General features: G+C 34.3%; 1 protein-coding gene across 1 annotated transcript in view; it reads right to left on the bottom strand.

Moving 5' to 3' along the window:
- Nucleotides 1-5,320: 5,320 nt before the first annotated feature.
- The window catches only part of CNTNAP4 (contactin associated protein family member 4), a 241,114-nt gene continuing 222,446 nt past the window's right edge, over nt 5,321-23,988 (bottom strand). The window contains exons 20-24 of the mRNA XM_064438555.1: nt 22,596-22,729; nt 21,472-21,559; nt 11,961-12,179; nt 11,532-11,603; nt 5,321-8,798 (exon numbers count right to left, since the gene is read on the bottom strand). Coding sequence (XP_064294625.1) covers nt 8,605-8,798; nt 11,532-11,603; nt 11,961-12,179; nt 21,472-21,559; nt 22,596-22,729 — 707 coding nt within the window. The 3' untranslated portion in view covers nt 5,321-8,604. The remainder of the gene's footprint in view (nt 8,799-11,531; nt 11,604-11,960; nt 12,180-21,471; nt 21,560-22,595; nt 22,730-23,988) is intronic.

A 23,988-nucleotide genomic window follows, 5' to 3' on the forward strand; every position in this document is an offset into this window, starting at 1 on the left:
GTGGTACAAGAGCCACCTAATGGAAAAGCAACCTCTATTGCATGAACCATATATATAATGACAGTCATGAATTGTCCATTAGTTACATGACTATCAGAATAACACTGGTGCAATACTTAGGGAAATTCCTAGATGATGTAAAAAAGGCTAGTGTGAAGCAATAAGACATATTTACTGCAAACAGATTTAGTTTTTAAGGATGTTACAGTATACTACAGAACTCTAAAGTGAATCTGGTAATGGAGAAATGATTGTTAATCACTAGTAAGTGCCACAGCGGGCACGCAGGTACAGCACAAGGGCAGCATTACTACCATAATATGCATTATTTGACTCATTTAAAAAACATTTCATTTCTTAAATGTAGCACTTAACCATTTTAGAGCACTGGATAACAAGCATTTACTAATGCTTTCCTAATTAGATTCTAACTAAATAGGTTTACTTGTAATCATAAAATAAGACTGTCAAGGCAACTCTAGACACTCAAAGATCTTACTATTTCAGGGGACTGTTAATTATTACTATTATTTTGCAGAGAGAAGGTGCACACTAGATATTTCATGCTGTGCTTAATTTCCAGATTGAAATACTTTATTGAGGCAAAGAGCTAGATATTAGCTTGAAACTTAAATTGCTGTTAGCTTGTTTTTTAAAAAGAAATAATTTAAAGGAGATGTGCTTGATAACGTGATCCCAAATAAACACTTTATATGAATTGAAAAATAGCTGTACAAGAGTATCAAAAAACAAAATTTCAGGACTTTATAGACACAACTTTATCGACAAAGAAAAAATCCTGTTGTATATTCTTTGCCTTTCCTATGAATTTTGCCCTTTTATTCCCATTATGTGTTCTGGGGATAAATCATAAACCCACCACAGTATTTTCTGTAGAAATAAATGAACTTCATCAAAGTGTAATGTAAAGAAATATATGACATTTTTTTAAAATACTATTATATACTTAACTGCTACTTTCTAGAAGAATTTATCTGTAAGACACCTGAAACATAACACTTTTATGTTTATGACATGAATTAATGAAAAATTACTTTTAATCAGAGATGCACATAATATGAACCTGAACATCACAGAGACAAAATCATAGCAACACACCAACAATTCAAGTATGAGTTTCTGGCTTACAGATCACAACACTAAACAATCCATTTAAATATTAATTTCATGACGAGTTTTTTCTGTGCAAGGATAAGGCCCTGTAGGTTTTGCAGTAACTGCTAAAGGACTTCCTGACCCTATCTGTTAATATCAAATTATTTTGCAGGTAAAATTTTTTATTTTCTGTGGTGAGAGGACCATGACTAAGTAGTTACTCTTTCTGAGATGGTGTGAACCTCTATTTCTAGTGCCATTGAATGTGGTGGAATAAAAATGTTATCCCATATAAGGAGTGTTTACTAGTATTTTCAATTAGAAAAGAGAGGCATATATAAGTAGTGTTTACTAAATTTTTCAATTAGAAAAGAGAGTATCTGCAACTACTGAAAAATTCTGAATGTTTTCCTACTAAGAGTGTCTATAGTTTTTAAAATAAAATATTAACATCCTCGAGCACCTTTCTAAAATAATTCCTTCACAACCAGTATGTGATTAAGATAGAAGTAATATCTCCCTCATTGTTTACTTGGGGGGAGGCATACAAAAAGCACAAACAAACAAAAATAAAACCAACAATAAAAAAATGCACACACACCCTCCAAAAAAACAAACCCCACAAAAACCTAACTCAAACCCCAAACTTTCAGATTTGCTACTTCATATAGAACATGCATGTCAATAAATACACTGTATTATTTTATCCAGATAAGGAATATTTATATGTGAAATACATATAAAAGTATTAGAAGAGAGTAAATTTTTTATCCTGTCATCTAAAAAATAAAATATAGTAAGCCTAGCAGTTACTGGTGGTTAGAAGAATAACTCTGTGGTAACTAAAAATAGCAGCAAATAGAATTAATGAAAGAGCCAAAGCTACTAAGAAGGAACCAGCAATTACACTTAAACATATACATGATGTTCTCTTTAAGTTAATCAATTAGCAGGAGACATTTTCTAAGAAAGTTGATGTGGTGTTATAATCCATGTTTTGTGTTTATCTATATGACAGCTATCTTGTTTACTTCAACTATTACCTATCTAGTTAGATGAAAATGTTCTGGGCTCTAATATCCTGATAAAAGAAGACGTGCAATCAAATCTATACTACACCAAATAGTCAGAGGTCTGGTTTTCCCCTCTTTATTCATGTATCATTCTATCTTTATGCATGAAAGAACATGAAAATGTTATTATCTCTGACTGAAAGAAAAAGGACAATCTCCTGAAATAACTGTATTAAAATAAATACAGATAATTAATGTTACTTTTCATAATATTATTTGCTAAATAAAAGATAGAATCTCATTTCTATTCTGATGCTGTCCATTTTTAAAAGGCTTTCATCTTCAAAGGGCTTCACAATTGTTAATAAAGCAAGCTAGTCAAAACTTCAGTATATTCTCCCTATTGTGCAAATGGAGGTTAATGGCTTTTTCCATGGCCATAGACTTAGGGGTGTGATAGATATTATTGGGCTTCTCAATCCGCACACTTCTGTTATTGGAGAAGCATGCTAAAAATCTGTTAATTACTTAAAGAATTTACAAACAGGTGCCCATTGCTGAATTTATATTTTGTAGTGAGGGATGGTTTTGCTACCTTCACTTTTTTAATCTAGATTTTATGATGGCTGCTTTCAGTTAAATTAACATTGGCCTCATAAATGGCTTGCAAGGCACTTCTGCTTTTCAAAACAAAAAATCATCAGTTCATAGGCTCCAAAAAGATTGCATTGTATTTGAAATAGTAAGGTCTTGCATATATCAGAATAAGCTAGAAGACCCAAGAACTATGTTATATCAAAAAGTATAATATACAAAGGTTACCATGTCCTATCTGGCACCTGTTGGTTTGCTGAATAAAATAAAATATGATAAAATATGTATTATTTTAATAGTTCTTCTCATGCTGTTATCACTAGGTACTTGGTAACAAATGCACACTTGTGAAACCTGATGTAACCCATTGACAATTCCTCTTTAATTTTCTTGGACTTCAGAAAGATTTTGGGTAGCTCTTTCTTTTCTGCAGATTTAGGAGTGTTTAACTGATGCTCACTTCCTCGCTTAATCTGAAGCCATGAGTCCTGATGCTTCCTAAAAGCCTGACTAGGAGAAGTACACTTCAAGGTAATTGGTAAAGGACATATTAGCTGGTTGAAAGATTAATTGTTTAGTGTTTTTCCAAGACACGTATTAGACAGTAGCTAAAATATCCTGTTCAATGTAGTGATTTGTGTACGTGTGTGAAACAACACTTTATTTTTCTATCAGTCAAATGATTTCTCAAGCCCTGAATGTAACCAGGGAAAAGAAAAAAGAAAAAAAAAAAAAAAACAGGAAAAAAAAGAAGGCATCTACTACAACACTTTCTCTATGTGAGTGATACTATAACCTCTTCTCTTCCCATGAGCAGTCTGGAAGAAACTGCAAGCTTTAATCTTTAATTTTTTTAATTGAAAAAACCCTGTGAAATTTTAAAATGTTTTGTGAAATGAGTTGGATATTTTCCCAACATTAGGGGTGGTGGCGTTTCTGAATCTGGACTGTTTTTCAGTATTTGATGTAATAAAAAGAAAATGATAAAGCCCAAAGAACCTTAGCTCTGACTACATAGTTCATTTACATGTGTATGTGAGTGCATGCATGTTTACTCACATACTTATGGAGATTTTTACTGTGGATTTACCATGCTATTTAATAAGGACTTTAGGCATGATTTATTCAGTGTTATTTATATGATATGTTAGAAACTTCAGAATGTCATCATAGATGGAAGTTAAAATTCATATAAAATTAAATGAGATTTTATATCAGTGCTTGAAGGAAAGGCATGCAACTCCCCACATTGCAGTTGTGACATTTGATTCCTTTCTTAACAATGGTAAGATCAAAGATTAAGAGGTTTGGACAACATATCCAAAGAACAGTGCCTATTCTTGTCAAAAATTACTTTTCAGACAGCCCTTCAAAAATGAGGATAAGCATGGCTTCTTAGCAAAACACAGACTATAAACACCTTTGGGTTTTTGTTTCTGTTTCTCATAATAGCATGTTTAACACTTCCTGTATACAAACCCATTAAACCCTTCCTTCCCACCACCACCAAAAAGCCTGAAAAAAGATTCTGAAAAGAGTAAATTTAAAGGGAATTTCCTTTCTTTTCCATACTATTTTAAGCATGTTCTTGTGTAGACTTCAAGAAAACACTGAAATTTCTTCAGCACCTTCTTACATGTACCTTTTTAATTCAGCTCTAGTTTCAGTAGGATTTTTAATTTTTATTCCTTATTGATGATGCACAATCTCATTAAATTATCAGAAACATTATGGATTCATTTCCAGTTTTGGCTGCAGAGTTAGGAGCTCAATTTGATAAAATTATGGAGCATTTCTGCATGCTTACTCCACAGAACGACCATTGCACCCCAATGACTAGGGCGTGTGGTTTTTCAGCATTAAGTTTTCCAATTTAGGAAATGTTTTTGTGTTACAAAGAACACTTTTCTCTGTGACATCACATGGCTTATACAGCTACAACTCTTCCTTGAGAGTAAACTGTTACAATTACTTCTCAGGGTAATTAATTTTATTTCAATGAGATATTTTCCTATCAGTCCTCTACTGACCTGCAATAGTTGCATCTTCTGATTTTATCTAACACTGGAGCTGCAGGTTTTCTGGCATTTAAATCTAAATGTGTGTACTTTAATCTATGCAGCGGATTCCTCCCAGGAATTCTGTCTGTTTTGTCATTTACATGTTTTTTTCCTTGTAAGCCACTTCCATGAATAATGGTACGGTAAATTTCTTTTGACTGTTAGTACATTTCATGTTAAGTTGTGCCTTTAGCTTATTACATATTCATCTACACAACAGTGGATATGTTGGAAAATATTTTCCCAAAACCTAATTAAATCATGTTCGTATGCTAAATGTTGAGTACATAAATAATTATAAGCCCTTTGTAGCTAGTGCCTACAAACACTTTTAAAAATGTACCAGCATACATGCTGCTATTTATTTTCTAATGTACTTAAGAAAAAATATATTTGCCATGGACAATATGTCGATGCATATTAAATTTGGTACATTAACACTTATTAATATCTATAAATAACCACACTCACCAATATTTTATGTGCACTTCTACATATTTTTACTGTTTAAAAAAAAATCAGTATATTGTTGTCAGTTTTAAACTTTTTAATACAAATTTTTTTTAAAAAATATTTTCCTCACTTTATTTTAAAAAGTGTTTATTAACAGAGTGGTGAAAGGTCATACAGTGGAACAGAGAATCAAAAAAGGGACAGCACAATGTTGTATGATGTCTCAGCACGCTTCAGTGCCACCATTTTTGTACCCATGGAATTGCAGCAAGTAATGGAAAATGCTGCTTTATTGACTATGAACTTGTATATTTTGAATTTGGGTAACAAATATATGATCAAACTTCCTACAAATGAAAATGGGCATTTGCATTTTCAGAAAGATGTAATTATTTTATGCTACAAACCTGCAGGTAGATGTGCATTCAACAAAACCAGTTTCTGCTCTTCCCCTTAGAACCTTTCACATAATAATATGCCTTTAAAAGATCTTTGAATGAAATAATGTGCCATTCACACATACTTTCATACCCTCCCCCCTCTTATTTAGTTAGTCTGTAAAATAGGGTGTTTACTCAGCTTTTTCCTTCCTGCTTCTTTTAAAAATTCTAAGGAATAGGGAAATAAAATAATTATTCATTTGCAAGAAAACAAAAGGAAGAGACCTTTCTCTCCATCAAGACACACAATAATAATTAACAAGCAAATAGAAGTAAAAGCAAGTGATTGAAAAGTTAAGTTTGCTACTTCCAACTTGTTCTGGTGTAGGTACTGTTTAGATTTTATTAGGTTAGTGTATGGATAACTCTCATATAAATAGTCTGCCTTTTATCATTCAATCAAAATGTCCATTTTGGTGATCTAATGTATTATAATCAACACCACCATACAAGTTTTGTCCCACATAGTTACTACATCTCACAGTGATAAAAATGGAGTTGACCGGGACTTATCACTGCTGATAGATTTGTGGATATGTCACACAAAAGGGTGGACACTGAAATATCTATTACAGGATTGGAAAGCCTATTGCGATGCGGAGGGTTTGAGTTACAGAGAAGTCCATGGAAGGACTCCTCTTGAATTCAGTGTAACTTAGGTCAGACCCCTGAAAAGGAGTAATAATTTTCAATTTAAAGTAACTAGCAAACTCAGAGGGTCCAAAGCAGCAAATGTAACAATTCAAGGTCGTCTTCTCATGACCCAGGTGAGGCTTACATCTCCTCCACTCCCCATCCACAAAACAGGGTATTTTCATCCATATCATTTATAGGGAACAGTCCAGTATCTTTCCTTCACCTTGTTCTGTCCTTTCTAAAGTGACTTATTGTCATGGACCAAACTGTATCAGTGAACACACTAACATATACACAACATGGATACCCAGTTCTTGATCCTGGTTTCTCAGTATGATTAATCTACCAGAGATGCATGCAGAATTGCAAAAATGAGACGAAGAAGAAAGAAGTGCATCTTAATCATAACAGTTTCTGATGGAAGAGCCTCCAGGTACCAAAAAAAAGAGAAAAATATTGTTCCTAGAAATGAAGTAAAACTGTACAGGATGAAGCAGAAACGGAACTGTACAATTCTGAAAATAGAAAGTAAAGACTGGTGGAAGAAAATAAGCTTTAAAAGACTCTGGTGGGCATTTATATTTACAACTACCATTTATGTAAAGATATTTACATATTAAAATTTTTGGCACACCATGTCAGGTTTTCATGTCTTTATAATGTTCTTGGGCATCTATGATAAACATTTTCTAAACTTCACAGCCTAGGGTCTAGCTTTGATTCTTCTCACTGAAAGAGGAGAAAAGCAATGACTGTTATCACTGCTTTCAATGGGAGCAGATATAAACCAATTCTGAAAGATGTTTAAATTTTAAACTCAAGCCTTCAGGGCACAGAATTCCTGACTCTTTTCCCAGACCCAAGGTTTACACACATAGTCTTCTGTCTGGGGAAAAACAAAAAATCCTTTGTGTGGGGGTCAGTTATCTAAATATTGGTATCTAGTGCCATTTTTGATGCTTTGGGGTATTCTACTGAATTCCCAGACATCTCTTCCAAAAGACACATACCTTCTCTAGGACTTGTTATCAGGCCACATGGGTATTTCAGATACTCTATGGTGTCTAAAACCACCCTACAATCTCCTGTTTAGACAACTTAAACTTACCCTTCATATCTGATAATTTGCTTATATAACATCATAGACAGCTCTCATTTACTTTGTCAGGACAGTAAGCACCTATTTAATTTTGAGTGATATAATCAGACCTTATCTCGCAGAGGTATAGTAGATAATATTAAGGGTGAAGAACAAATGTATTCAAGCAGCAACCACTGTACTAGACTCTAAATGTCCTACTTCTATTGTCATAATAATCATAAATAATATCTATAATTTAGAACAAGTTAATCTCGAGGTCTGGAGCAGATCGTAGATATGATGTTATTCAGAGACTACATCCCAGATAGTGCACATATCATTACTTCTTGAGAGAAGAAGCATTCCTAGTCTCCAGGGACAATAACCTTGATCATCTTTTGGTGTTTTCACTAATGATAATTTAACTATTATTAATATATTGCTTGATCTTTCCAAGCAAATGTCTTGCTTTCATGATCCCAATTTTGTTTAAAATGCCTAGAATGTGTGTGAGTCTTTTGGTGCCATTACTTGTACATAAGTGAAAACCTATAGCAAGAGATTTTATAGCATTTCAACACATTGAAATCTTTAGTTTTAAGTCCTGCTACACTTGACTAGGGATAGTGATGACATTGGTCACATCCCAGAGGAAAGAAGTAGAGTTTGTTTTGGACACATGGCTCACATGCAGATGCTGACACCAGCCAACAACATTTCAAAAGGCATTTTCAGTTTGAAGAAGTAAGAGGGATCACTGTAATGCAACACAGAAGAATTTCTTTAGTAACACAAGGTATTAGAATCCACCTTTCATCTTGAACAAAATTCCAGAATCAAATTTTAAAGAAAAGGATAGGAATAACTTCATAACAACTTTCCCATTCAAAAATCATATTCAGTATGTACGTTAAAATTCAGTTGTAGAAGGTCACATCAGAACAGTCGGAAACTACCAACAATGAAATTGGTTACAATATCTAATTCACTGTTACATAAAATGCATTTACAGTATAATAGCTAAGGAATACATGTAATTTAAAGAGGCCCCTATAGCAATCACTGAGACTGGACATATGCAGTATAATAAGTCTCAAATCCATTGCATTTACTATCAAGTGCAAGAGCTTTTTCTGTCCATTGAGAGCCCCTGATTTAGTGAGAAAGTCAGACTGTCACATCATTATATCAAATTAAATCATGAACGCCAATCAGAAGAAGTACTCCTTTTGATTTTCATTGGCTGTGTTTTGCATGCTGAGCTCACTTTTCAGTGCAGATTCAGCACTGTCTTCATTTTCAGATCCTTTTGCCTCATTTTTTGAGTATATGCCTTTTTTTTTATAAATGCGTATGGCTATGGCAGTGATGCAAAGTAGGATGAATATCACAACTGCTATCACACCTAGGAGAAGAAAAGAGAAAAAAGTCAAGAGAGGGGATAGACAAATCATAACTCATGGACCAGAGGGTGGGATGAAGAAGGAATGACTCCATCATATAATGAAGTAGGTTTTGGAGAATCCTGAGAAATAAGAAGCCATAGCTGCTTTCAAACCAGAAACAGCAATGTAGTATAAGCTTCAAGGTGATTGTTTTGAAATTTTGCACGCTGAAATGTGACACATTGAATTTGAGGAGAAATGAAACAGAAGGGAAGTAGAAAGTGCTTGTCAAAGAGGCAGAAAGCAAGACTAGGCTGCAGAGAGGAAAAAATCACTAAACAGTCTGTGAAACAGTTGTAATGCAGTGGCTCAGCTGTACTAGATGAAGGAACAATCTGCTGCATAACTTGGACACTACTGCAAGAGAAATAAAAATACATAGTCCCTCAGCACTATAAGTAAAACCACACCATCCAAAATTCAGCACTTGTCATTTTTTTCGTTCTGTAATATAAGCAGCCATCCTTAATGGTAGGAAACTAAACTTTTTCTGTGTGGTATCTTCTTCACTGGAATAGACTCTATAATCTTAGTAAACCTTGGTCTTGTTTAGATTAAATAGAACAGTTTTCCTTTGTTTCACAGTCACGTCCCCTGTAAGGGCTTGTCTATAAACTTGCCTTGTCTGAGGTAGCTGAATTGGTACAAATATCAGTTATACTCATTTAAGAGCATTTAACATTAAGCTTTTACTGAATGTTGTACAGCTTGCTTTACTTTGACTTTTAAACAAACCTAGTTAAGCAGTAAAAAAATTATAAGTGCATATTGCCAAATGTGTTTAATAACAATAAAATTGTGAGGTTATTATTATTTTAAAAAGACTGTAACTGTTGTAGCTCGAAGTTCAAAACTGACTTTGTTGTTAGCACACTTAAAAATCCCCAACACTACATGCCCTATTACTTAGAGTGATTGTTATGTACAGATACTTATGTAAAATAATACTTATCTTTTGAAACAGAAAAGTAATTTTTGACATAGTTAGACATGTAGAAGAGCTCAGAAAACATATTTTAAAATTCTGATCTTACTGAATGCAAATTATCAAAGTTTGTGCGTATAAAAGTATACAGACATAAGTATCACTTTACAAGTAAGCAAGTTTCTAGGTTTTATTACTTCTTATTTTAGTACCTTTAGCACTACCATGTTAAAAATTACTGACCATGCAGTGTGCTGCTGGCAGGCACTGACCATAGCGGGTAGCATTATTTAAATGGCAGACACCCAGGTGACTGCAGGTTCTTATCTTAACTCCACCTTCCACAGACCTAAATGCTTCTATCATCAGTGAGAAGCCCTGGCAGCTTTATTCTGCTAAATCCCACTATGACATTTGTCTGCTGAGGCTTTTAAAACCCTTAGAAAGGACACCTATTCAGAATGTAAAAGACGAAGGGAATGACTTTTCCCGTCCCCCACCCTCTTTCTGTTAAAGTAACTAATAGGAATTGAAACAGTGAATTATACTGCAAATATACCATCTTCATGAATGAAGAGAAGTTTCCTTCCCTCACCTCCTCCCAAGAGAAGAAATACCACCAGAAATTCTCACAGGGGAAGATTGTCACAAGAGGCAATACTATGCCTTGAATGAAAAAAACTGAACCAACACTTGCTCCAATATCCATGACAGGAACTGAAATTCTCCTGAGGGCCCCCAATCCCAAACTCTCCCTGTTAAGGGCCACTTGAGTACTCTTAGTTCCTGCTAAAGATACAGAACTAGTAGGCTTCCCCACTACAACAGAGATGGACCCTTATTTAAGGACAGTCAGTCAGAAAGACACAGTAATGGAACCTGTATATCCTGATTATCAGTCCTGTACTTTAAGCACAAGATGTCTGTCCTAAGCTTTATACCATATTTGTTCTGATAGGCATAAAAAGTAAAAGGACTGTCAACATGTTCACTTTAGGAGCAATTGAACTGTACATGGTTCTTCCTCTATTCCTCTGTTAAAAATAAGGGTTTTGAAAAAGTTTGTGGAGGATTATTTGTAGTTCTATTTGAGCTGATAAAAGTGGCCAAAAGAACGAGTGATAAAATGGAGGATAAAAGGTAATTCAAACCAACAGTTATTCTTCTTATTATTGTAGCATGCATTTTATTTTTAGGCTGTTAAATCAATGCAAGTGATAGCCTGTCCAAGAATACATTGCTTTCCAAATGCGGAACCAGGATGAAACTTGCCTCAGTCTGTCAAAGGATTGATTCAGGAAGTGTTAGACCCCATTTTCTCAAGAAAAATCTGTGTTGCTCAGCTCTATTAAAGAAGATTTTGAACTTGACTGTGTAGCAAAATGTAATTTTTTGGCAAAGTCAAGGAGGAAAAATTGTTCTTTCTAAAACATATGGTATTTGTCTCAACATATCCAAGTACTTTTTTAAGCCATAGGCACTAACATTAGGCAAGTTGGAAACTGTTTAGTATCTTATGTTTCAGCAGAATGTTCCAATGTATAGAAACATTGATGGCATAAATTTATGTAATAAGAAAATATGAGAGTTATTTATTGCAGTTTAAAACAATGCTTGATTTTATTCTGTCTACCACTTATAATAAAATGAAGACTTTTTACTAGTTTCCTTATGCACACGAAACTAAACTGACCTTACTTCAGCATTGAAAAACTCACAGTTATTAGGAAAAAAAAGGTTCCCATGGAGTTGTTATAGTCCCTATTACCTCCAATAATTGCAGAGTCACTTCTGATTGCATTGGCTAAGGGCTCTCCCTCATCTATTGGTCCAGAGTGATCTGCAGCAGAAAAAAGGGAAAGTGACAGACAAATAGAAGGGTTTTCAAGGAAATCTCATGTGGTTACAACTCATGTATAGTATGATACAGTGTCAGTAGTATGAGTCTGTAAACATGCAAAGAATAATAGTGATGTAGATGATACTTTGCAGAAATAAAGAGAAAAATGTAAACACTCAGAGGAAAAGAGAAAGGCTAGAGGAAAGGAAGTAAGTACATATAAAAGAGAATTATTTTCAAACTACTCCTGAGGTATTAACCCACATGGGAAAAAAAAAAGACAGTTGTGATTCAGGTCATGAGTACTCTATTTAGATTTTGCTTCAGAGATCAGAAAAAGTGATAACCATATGCTACCTGCAAATGAATGTGTTGTTTCACTTGATGTTGAGTCAGCTCCAGTTAAAGTACCACAGTTGGATTCAGTGAAGCGCCCCTTTACAATGACGGGGGCTGAGCTGCTGTGGTGCAGTGCAGCCTTCAAAGGAGCAATGTGGTTGAACTGCACTGAAGAGAGACATCCAATAAACCCCTGAGAGTTTGCCTTCATAGTCTCCTCATCTACATCACTGTTTTCTGTTAATCAAAAGGAACAGAACACAATTAATCATAGTGCAAATGTACAAAATAAAGTGACAGAAGAATAAATGAATAATTAACCTGTGTTCCTCTGAGTATATTTGAGTTACAGCAACATATGTAGATTCACTGAATCCCTTTCTTGTCTGTCTTTAATGAAAAGAGAGTCAGATACATTCAACCTTTTTTTTTAACAGATGGCAGTTGCTAGTCTGCTGAGGGAAATGCTTTTAACTTAACTATAGGAAGTTCCAAAGCAAAAAGATTCAAATGTAACTAAAATATTTAAGTTAAAATGGAACACTTTTTCATTCTGCAGAAAGATAAGGTGAAACATGCATTAATGAAAAATACATATTTTGTTAGATTTCTTTTCATAAATATCTATATTAGTGGATCATATTCCTTCCACAGATTCATATATCTACTCCATCCCATCACCATCAACTCTGTCAAAACAAAAACCGTCTCAAGACCGCAGATCCTGGATATCCATCAAGACATTTTCTGTGAAATTCTAAAAAATGAATGTTGTTCCAATTTAATATACATTTTAAACATGATACCATTATCTTTCCCACTAACAGGAGGGAAAAAATAAAAGAAGATAAAACCCTCCCTCTTACTCTCTTGAGCTGTCTTTCTGAATGTATGTACTCTATCAGAACTCTATTTATTCACCAGCTAATGCTCACTAATGCACTACTTCGGAAATGGAAAACAGTTTATTTACTCTGACAGTTTTAATTCAAGCAAAAACTCTGGAAGTACTAATTATTCAAAGACAAGTCTTAAGGGAAGTAAGTTTTCAAGTTTTGTGCAAATAAAATGGGAACTTAATCTCATTCATTTCTACCTTCAACTTATCCTAGAGCCCATGAACGACCTTGCGAACTCTACAATGGCTACCATAACAATATTAAATATCAACATACAATGAGTTCCTCACTACAGTTAGGTTAATAGTGCAAATTGGGCTAATGTGTTTTGGTAGGATGTTGCAAAATAGCACACCAGCATTTTCCTCAACTACTCTCATTGCTTATTGCAATGATGATGTATGATTAGATAGGTGGATGTCAGCCAAGAATCTGATGACCTACACTGATGGATTATGTAAAATATTGACTGTTTAACTGCCTCTTTTCTGTCTGTAGCGTACACTGCTTCTGATGATACCCTCACTGCACTGCAGGATCTGCTATATCTAGATGTCTTAAGAAAAAGACTAACTTGACCTGGCAAGAAAAAAATGTCCAAACCCCCTTGTAAAAAAAAAATATATGTCTAACTATCAGTAGGATCAAAAACTTCAGAAGTGAAGCATTTTCTATTATATTCTAGTTTCCTATTCAAAACACTTTGTAGATATAGTATGTGTATAATTTGAAAGGAAATTAGTTATTCAAAATCCTTAGAGTTCACTTGACACATTAATTAGAAAATACTGCTGGGAGAGAGTAAAACTTCTTATTAGATCAAGATATATCGCTGGTAGAAGTGATAAGGTTTAGGGAAGAAACCCTTCTCTGCTTTAGTGCTTAAGTCAAATTTAACTGACTGAAAATCACACACACACAAGTTGTTTATCAGAGACTGTATTTTATAATAAACAGCAGTTATGCATCCTTAAACATCTTTATAGCAATTCATTTGTTAAATGTACTCAAATCTGTTCAGCAAGTAAATTTAAAATTACTCCTCCTACATTGCCTTCTTCAAAAAGCAAAAGCAAAACATAAACTCAATAACCCTCTTTTTTGAATTCTGCTTAAACAATTTTTGCTCTGTGAAGTAATACTGAAAGTCAGCAAACACACAGATCCTAGTAGAATATTTTTAGATAAGAACTGTGCAATCAAAAGACTAGCTTGACCTTTCTGCTTTTATGATGTTGAAGATTTCAAAATTTTTCATGTCCAATTTTCCTGTATAATATTACCTTGTTTTAAAATTAGTCCATAATATGTTGGGTGAATTATTGGCTAATGGGTGGGGCTTAAAGAGTTATAATAAATGTGGTTGCATCAGGCTGATAGCCAGTCACCAGTGGGGTTATCCAGGGTTATCAGCTGTAGGGCTGGTGCTCTTCAGTGTTTTTAATAAATGATCTGGATGCAGAAATTTGATGTACATAAACTAAGTTTACTGATGATACTAAATGAAGAGGAGTTGTGGACTCCCTCGAGGGTAAAGAGAGATCTGGATAGAGTAGTGAGCTGGGCAATCACCAGCTGTATGAAACTTAACAAGAGTGAGTGCTGGATTCCACACCTGGGATGGGATAATCCTGGTCATATATATGAACTGGGGGATGGGAGGCAGGAGAGCACCCCATGGAAAGAGATCTGGGGGTTTGGGCTGATGCTAAATTGAATATGAGTCAACAGTGTACCCTGGCAGCCAAAAAGGCCAACTGTGTTCTGGGGTACATCAAGCAGACCATAGCTAGCTGGTCAATGGAAGTGATTGTCCCACTCTACACTACACTGGTGCAGCCCCACTTTGAGTACTCTGTGCAGTTTTGGGCACCTTGATATGAGAAGGCCATCAAGTTATTAGAGTGTGTCCAGAGGAGGGTGACCAAGATATTGAAAGTTCTTGAAGGCAAGATTCATCAGGAGTGGCTGAGGTCACTTGTTTTGTTCAGGTTGGAGAAGAGAAGGCTCAAGGGTGACGTCATGGCAGCCTACAACTTCCTCAAGGGGGGCAGTGGAGAGAGAGGTGCAGTTGGACTTGGTGATCCTTATGGGTCCCTTCCTACTTGAAATATTATATGACTCTATTATTCCATGAATTTGCTCACTAGCAAAAATTAATGCACATTTGACTTTCACAGTCAAACTACCGGCTGGAGGTACTAACATTGTGCCTGCAGTGGACTGCCACAAAACCTCACATTTGTGCAACAGGCCCATTTTGGTGTGAAAATTTTATGGTGGCCAGGCTTTTTGCATTAAAAGTGCATATTACAATTAAACCCAATTACATCTATACACCCATTGATTTTAGCGGAATCATATATGGTTTGTTGTTTGGGTATATTTTCCCCCTGTGGTTAATATGTGACCTCATAAATACTGATACGCTGTCAGGATTTTTTTTTTTTATATGAAGACATACAATGCTATTTTACTGAAATTTACTTATGATTCAGATTGAAGTGACCAGGAGGAGATAAATTACTGAAAAAATGTAATTAAACAATTATTTTTCTGATTTTTATGTATGAACCCATATCCTTTAAAAACACTCCAAAATGGCCTAGTCTCCTTTTCCTTAATTTGTTACTTGTTTCAGCAGTTTATTGCTGAAAAAAATTGCCAGTAGAGAAAGCAATTTAATTAACAGGAAGTAATAGATAGTTCTGTCATTGAGACTTTTTACTGCTTTTTCAACAGTAAAGGTCCATCAAACAGGAATCACAAGTGGGTGTTATTTGTGGAACTGTCATTTGTCACACTGTTGAGATTGAGTAGAAAAAATATTTTAAAATAAAACATTAGAAGGCAAATATTTTGTCAATGGAATTATTTCATCAAACTAAAGTATTTCCATTAACTCCCTGAATATTGATTTTTTAAATACTAGCATTTTGTCCAAGATTGTAAGACTATGGAAAATTTATCCTTCCCAAATAATTATCCTGAAAAGCTTCTGCATTGGAATTAAACCTTGACAAGCTTGAGTGACTAAATTAAAATTCTGATTTAAAAAAAAAAAATGGTTTCATGTAAATATTCTACAGTACAATTGTATGTACTGTAAATGGTGCAAGCTGCATAAAAATGCATTTTTTTATACCAGCAAACTTATATTAAAGGCTTCTCTAAACCATTTTTTAAAGTTTGAATTTAAATATTTTATTACTATATGAATTCCCAAATTCATATAGTGGAAAAAGCTGCATAGAAATAAATGGACATTTTTAAAGCAACTATTATCTAGAATATGCTTCACTGCTGTACTTTTTTGGGAGTACCTAGACATTATTGTTTTAAAAGGTTGATTTTCAAATTAGCAATTTGAATTATCATTATATTTTTACATATCAGTGGAGCACAATGAGAGTTTTGCATTTCCGTCATTCCTTTATCAATAAAACTATAATAAATAAAGCCCTTAAGCAAGCTGTGCAATTATTAATTATTGTTAAAGATATTCCCATAAATACAGAACTATTATGCAATCTTATGATTTCAGAGAAAAATAAACCAATATAAGAAAGGACAAATAGAATAGAATTGTTTGAATACACAAATATTCCATTTCATATGTGGGTACAAAATATTTTACTGGTTTAACTTAGTCCTTCTTATTAAGAGTCCTGTTAAAATTTCTTTTTATTTATTACTGAAGTAACCAATTTTAACATTGTTGGAAATGTCTATATTCAGTGTGATAGCTTTGTTTAAGTGAATTAGCTTAAAAATCACACATTCTGTTAAGCTGGAGAAACTCTGAGTATAAATCAGACCTAAGTAAATCTTGCTGAAAACCTAACTTTAACACAGTTGGCATGGAAAGGTTAACAACTCTCAGTGAAGAAAAAAATCACCCTGGGGAAGGCTAGGAAACAGTCCTGGGCAAATGTGGCTTTACTCAGTGGAAGTAAATTACTTCCTCAGTGAGTTGCTGCAAAAAAAGAGGTTTCTACAGCCTTCTTTCAGTGTGGGGTGCTTTGAGATAAAGTATTTTCTCAGAAGGAAAACAAAAACATATGGAGCCCTTTGGTTTGTTTCCTATGAACACTGCGGATGAGTGTGCTGCTTCTCTTTTCCCTCACAATTTAACCTTCACATATTTTGATGAGTCCCAAAACAACCTAGCTCCCTGACTATTTCGTCACAACATTGCATGAAATAAATTCAGCAGTCTTTAAATTGGAAGGCTTAGGTTCTTGGAAGTTAGGAAGAACATAGAACTTTTTTTTTTCCCTGGGAATTCAAAACTAGTTCAGCAGCTAACTCTCAGATTTGCTTTCAGCAAGAAACTGAGCTTTGCACAACTGCAGAAGAGCTCAGACAAGTACTTCTCCAGCTGAAGATATTTCTTTAAAAATCCATAGCTTTCTGGCCTACTTCAAAACTTGTGGGTTTTTCCTGAACAACATTTCAAAGTACAAGAAATACATTTCATGTTTTGTTACTCCTTCTTCAGTTTAGACCTCTTCACTGCAGCTAACACTCATGAATATTTTCCACTGCCTTCACAAAGTCTCCTTCCATCTCAAGACATGACTTCACAGGAATCAGGACCCAAACCAGTCAAATTTATAAAAGAAACAGCAGCTTTTCAATAGCATCTCTCCTTTGAAAGGGACAGAAATATGTTTTCTTCAGGACAGATTCTGTAAACAGAGCGAAACTGGGATGAGTGCCCCTACTGGTGATTGCAACTCGATGCTTCACATTATGATGATGCAAAGCCATTCTATAACTGAAGAAATACCCACCTCTGAACTTTTGTAACAGTGTGATTTCTTTGGAAGAGACAATGTTGTTCCTGATCAAAAGAGACTGCTGTTTGCTTTAAAATGTACACTTCATTACATTGCATCGGATACATTTTTCAGTAAATTGATGCAAGCTTTGATATAGAAGTTCATAACACAGATAACAAAACCTTTAATTCTCTACTGGTTATTGTAGTATTACGCATATGTGTGTGTGAATGCAATAGACTACTACATTTCAAAACATTATAAATTCCTGATTCAGTTTTATCATCAATTTGTGGGGTTTTGAAATATTTTAAAGCATTTTCTTTTAGTAGTTTATATTTCAGCTAATATTGGTTTAAAGTTACGCTTGAATGATCATTCTCCTTTCCATTGTTTGTGCATATCTACATACCAGTTCTTTTCTGTACTGTGAGTTCTACAAAGAAAATTTACATTTCAAAGGTAATATTCATTTCTGTTTATGTTAGAGGTCTTCAGTTATTTTTCAAGTAAGAAAACAGATCAGCTACACTGAGACTCTTCCAAACAATCACAACTGAACAATAACTGGGATTTGCTTTTAAAGTCTAGAAATACGATCTTTAAATTTCATTATTTAATATATTTTAAGCTGCTTAGCATTTGGTTACCATAATTATGAAACAATTATCACTGTATGCATTTTATTATCTATTCAAAATTATTCTTCTATCTATTCTAAATAACACTCTCAGAATTTAAAATCACAACCATCTATTTGATGGATAAGGAATTAGCTGGATGGCCTTATCCAAATAGTTGCATGCATCTGCTCAATGTCTAAACAGTGATCAGTAACAAATGGTGGCCCTCAGCAGTCCATGCTGGGACTGGTACTGTTCAATATCTTTATTAATGACATAGTAGGATTGAGTGCATCCTCAGCAAGTCTGTGGGAGATGCTAAGCTGAGTGATACATTTGATGCCATCCAAAGGGTCCTTGGCAGCTTTGGGGGGTGGGCCAATGTGAAGCTCATGAAATTCAACAATGCCAAGTGCAAGGTCCTGCACCTGGGTCAGGTCAACCCCTGATATCAATACAGGCTGGGGGATGAAGGGATTGAGAGCAGCCCTGCAGAGAAGGACTTCAGGGATACTGGTGGATGACAAACTGGATATGATATGGCAATGTGCGCTTGCAGCCCAGGAAGGAAATTGTATCTTGTGCTCATTGAAAGAAGCACGGCCAGCAGGTTGTTGGAAATGATTCTGCCCCTCCACTCCACTCTAGTGAGACCCAACCTGGAGTACTGCACCCAGGTCTGGGGTTCCCAGCAAAAGACGGGCATGAACCCATTAGAACAGGTCTAGAGGAGGTCCACAAACATGGTCAGAGGCTGGAACACCTCTCCTATGAAAATGACTGAGAGAGTTGGGGTTGTCCAGTCTGTAGAAGAGAAGGCTTTAGGGAGACCTTAAGGCAGGCTTTCAATCCATAAAGGCAGCCTATAGGAAAGATGGGGTTTTATGACAGGACGAAGGGTAAGAGTTTCAAATTCAAAGAGGGTAGATGTAGATTAGACATAAGGAAAATATTTTTTTGTTTGTTTGTTTGGGGGTTTGGGTTGGTTTTTTTGGGTAAGACACTGGAACAGGTTGCTCCAAGAATTTGTGGATGCCCCATGATTGGAAGTATTCAAGACCAGATTGTATGAGGTTTTGAGCAATCTGATCTAATGAAGGACATCACTGCCCATGGCAGGGGGGTTAAAACAAGACTTCAAGGTCCCTTCCAACTCAAACCATTCTGTGATTCTATGATCTTATACAACAACATATTAAATTAACTACACTTGAAATATTACATTCAAATCTTTCTCAATTAATCCGCTTGCGTATCTATTTTTCTAAACAATGATAGGTCAGAAATCATCTTAATTATGCTTCTCTGTTGTGAAATTGAACTGAAGATTTCATTAAGTCCTTTTTCCTAGCCAAGATTACATATAGAAGAGGGTATATTTGAAAGTGGTTTTTGTGTATGTGTGCATGTATGCATATATATTAGTGACAGAGTTAAACTCTAATTTTACTCAGAATAGAGTAGAAATCTAATGTAATATACATTTTGTTTTGGATTTACATGATTTGAATGTAGATAGAGGTCAGACAGTAACTAGTGGAGACTCAGTGCCTCTCACTCAGTGGCATGACGGCCTATTTCAGATAATGTTTTGTTTGTCAATAGGAGATTCTTCGGGAAAACATAACAGTGTTTTCTACTGTCATAGCCAGAAAAGTATTTCTGGGTCTGTTACAATGGGAGAAACATTGATTTACCAAAGCTGTTACGATATACCCAAAGGTACTATATAAAAAGTGGTGGATATATAGATCCTGGAGGGGTACCGTAGGTACCTAGTAATCAAATTCCTCTAAACTAAACTACATACAACCGAATGTGAAGAAAACACTTCTTCAATCTTCTGGTTTAGGGTAGGCATTATATAAATATGTAAATATTTCCTATAAGCCTGGGGGAGCAAGATAAAGTAATATATCGTCTATGCTAAGTTGAGATGAAAACTCAATTTCTTCTGTGTCACATATCACAGTTTTCTGAATTAATTTCTACAAAAAACCTTTTTAACATTTTAGCTTACTTGAAGAGATTTTTAATATATGGGAAACCACCACTCCTTTGCAGGCAGGTTACTGGCTCAATGTTCAAGCATTAAAGAGTTAGAAAGGGAAGCAGTTAATTTGCTGGATTTTGTTTTGGAACATGGTTCATAATTTCTGTTAAAAAAATATTTTTATTAAAAATAAACATATTTGCTTTCAGTAATGGTGATAACCTGTGTGCCAAATGAAATTATAAACATTTAAGATCCATAAACATAGATATGATCTATTCCAATAATCCATATTTTGGTAAATCTATTTATTCTACTCTTAGCCCAAGACCACTTATGGAAGGGTGAAAATAACCGGTCTAACTACAAAATGGTGGAAAGGTCAGTGTGGCATTAGTTACCATATATCTCAACATATACCAGCTCTGTTTTCATATTGTTGTGACAAAAAGTGTTATTAGCGGAGGAATACACAAATGGACCTTTAGCTGCTATGGGAATGTAGCACCACAGACTTTAAATTACTTTAGAGGAAAGAGAAATAGCCTTTAATTTTTCACCAGCACCACATCTTTCTCTATCGCTGAGTTCTCCAATTTGACAGCTATGAAAGTAATAATATCTTGAGAATTTTAGTTCAGGTTATTTTCCTTTTAAAAAATTGACAAAATAGTAATTGTAGATAGGTAAATTCCATTTTGATCATTACTATGGAGAAATAGCTTTTGATGAATCATGGCTAGACAAAACATTTTGTCATAGCTTAACTTGTTTTTAAAATAATTTTTTAATTTGTTTTCTTTTTAAAAAGTAACTCCAACAAAGTTTTTGCTTACATTACCTTATCCCTAACTATTTACATCAAAATGTAATCAAAGAAAATTTTTCAAATACGGTACATGATTAATAGCATTCTATGGTCTTTGTGTATGATTCCACAGTGATTTATTTTTTCCTGAGAGTAAAAGAAAAAGTGGTGCTGATTGCAAAATGAGAGAGAGAAGTGTGAAATTATTTTTAATGGAACCCACTTGATCATTTTTCAGGAAACATTTTCCATTATTATATTTGTATTTCAACAAGACTTAAGTTTTTACCTTGAATGTGACTCAGTGTCTAATTAAATCCAAGAAAACAAATGACTTTCAATGAGATTAGGGTTATTATTTTTTATGTGCCATGATGACATTTTGATCTATATTTCAGAAAACCCTGTGTTGTTCCACTTACCCAAAATTTTGCCAAGTGTGAGAGACTTGATTGCATTGAATTCCGTGCCTGAAGATAGAATAAACTTCATTCTTTCATTTTGGTTAACCTGCAGAATGGTGTGGTGAAGAACAAAGTAGAATAATAAAAGAAATATTAGTCAAAGTTTGCAAAAAAAAGGAGATAAGATCAAGGTTAAAAATAAAAGGAGCTGAAGGAAGCATTTGTTAGTTATAGCATAAAAACTAATAGATGATCAACTTCCTCAGATCACTGATTGTAGCTGTGATACTTCTTAAGCATCCCACTTAATAAGCCGTTATTTATCTTATTGATTTGGCTGATCCCTCCTTTTTCATCTGTAAGATGAATAAAAATGGTAAACCTTCAAAAACATAAAAAAGGCTCTTTTCATTAAGAAAGGGACTCAACAATTAGTTCATAAAGATCGAATATTATACTGTAAATGTTTTGCCTCCCAGGGTACCTCTAGAACTACTTGCCTTCAAGCCTTGTACTGATGCATAATAAAGCAAACTCAGCTCTAACCTCAAAATACTAACTTGTAATATCCAGGGTTTTTAAATTTTATTTTTAAAAAATTAAGACTTCTTTACATGTTAGTATCTACTATTAGCAAATCAAATACTTCTCTTTTATCATCCAATTTCCACAAAAAAATAACAAAAATATTTTCCCTAATAGTCACATTCCTTTGAAGTAAAATGGACTGAAGGAAGTTAGACAAATAAGCTTAAATTATTATCTAGATGGTAATATATTTGTACTGTACTTTGATATACATAGTTTGAAACAAAAAACAATATGCAGGACCCAAAAGAAATGGCAGCAGTCATATATTTCACAAACTGTGAAAACCTAACCATTGAACAATTAATTGTATTTTCACATAAAATGTTGAGGGCGTATTGACTTTTTGAAATAGACAAGATGAAAACTGAAAAGATTCTCTAACTTAGACTTTCAAGGGTCTCATGAGTCTTCTAACCTTTGCTTTATTTACTTCAGATATTAAAACACTGTTTATTTGGAGGTAATTGCCTTTTTGTAACTATTTACTTAATTTTGCTTTGAATCTTCTACTTTTTTTAGATAATCAACTCTTTCGTTTCTAACTGAATTACCTCTACAAAGAGCATTTCCTCCTCTCTGTTAATCTTCACATGTTGCAATTGACCATCAGCCATGCTTTTGATATTGATGCTGAAGACATCAGGATCTTGATGGCTATCTAGCTTGTACCTGATCTGTAAACTTCCTGGAAGGATAAATAGAGCAATGGTGTAGTACACTATATACACAACAGGCAGCGTAGATTGTATCCAATGTGTCCTGCTTAACAGGTACATCTGAAGAGCAAAACAAATTTTTTATTTATTTAAGGAATTAACTATTAGAAATTGACAAGTGAGCAATGAAAGAAGACAATAGAAAAAGTAATAGCAATGATGGAACTAGGACATAGCAGCAAAGATAGCCTGTCACAAATCTGAATAATGAGTTAAAGTTTGTGCAGAAATTTTAGTATGTACTTTTATAATTCAGCTGAGAAAGACTTGGTCTGGTAGTTCATATCAAATGACTTATCAAATAAAGCTCGGTACCTTACAAGTACTGTTCTTGAATAATGTTTACACTCTCTGGACCTGTAAATCTTTTACTAGTTGCCAATTCAGTAGGGTACATTTAGTAATTTCTAACTCACTTTCCACTTTTTGTTGTTAACTCCCAGCATACTGTCTGTATGCATATAATCACACAGAGATTCTTTCACAGCAAAACACAGAGGCAATGTGGTTTCCTTGTCAGAGATTCCCTCCCTCCTGCAGATGGACCACAACTTTCTACTCATCCTTTGGAAAGCAAGGCCCAGGCCAGACCCAGGCTGGTCATGAATAGAATGTGTTCCACCTCACATGATGGGGAGGACGCTACATTTTTTTGACATCCAAATCTGTATACAGGAAAGCATAGAACCTTCTTTGAGCTCAGAACCACTTGTCTTCAATGAGTTGAACCCAAAGATTCAATTCAGTCCGTGGGGTTTTTTAATTAAAAAAAAAAATCTAGACATAGAAGAAAGAATGAAAAAGAAAGATCCAACTGACATTTAATGTTCAGCTTAAACAGAAACATCACTAAGGTTATGTGTATTTTCACAGGTATATATGAGTATTTTCATAGGTATATAAGTAGCTTATGAAATTAGTTGAATGAGATGATGTCTGATTAATTTGGAAAATGGACAACACACTTTTAAAAAGTACTTTATTTCATTATTTATCATGAAGATGTCAATCAATACATTATGTGAGTAACAGACAGGTCAGACAGATTTTTAATTTAATTTCTAAACTTTTAAAAAAATAAATACGGAAATATTTTACTGCATTTCTGAAGGATTTCCAGAAGTAAGTATATTTGCCAACATGATAAAAAAAAATAGAAAAAGTTGAATTTACAGTAGAGGGAATGTTTTTCATGTGGAACGCATTGCTTGGTGCAACTGAAAAATAA

The sequence above is a fragment of the Phalacrocorax carbo genome, chromosome Z (genome assembly GCF_963921805.1).
Source record: "Phalacrocorax carbo chromosome Z, bPhaCar2.1, whole genome shotgun sequence".
In the NCBI taxonomy this organism is placed as follows: domain Eukaryota; kingdom Metazoa; phylum Chordata; class Aves; order Suliformes; family Phalacrocoracidae; genus Phalacrocorax; species Phalacrocorax carbo.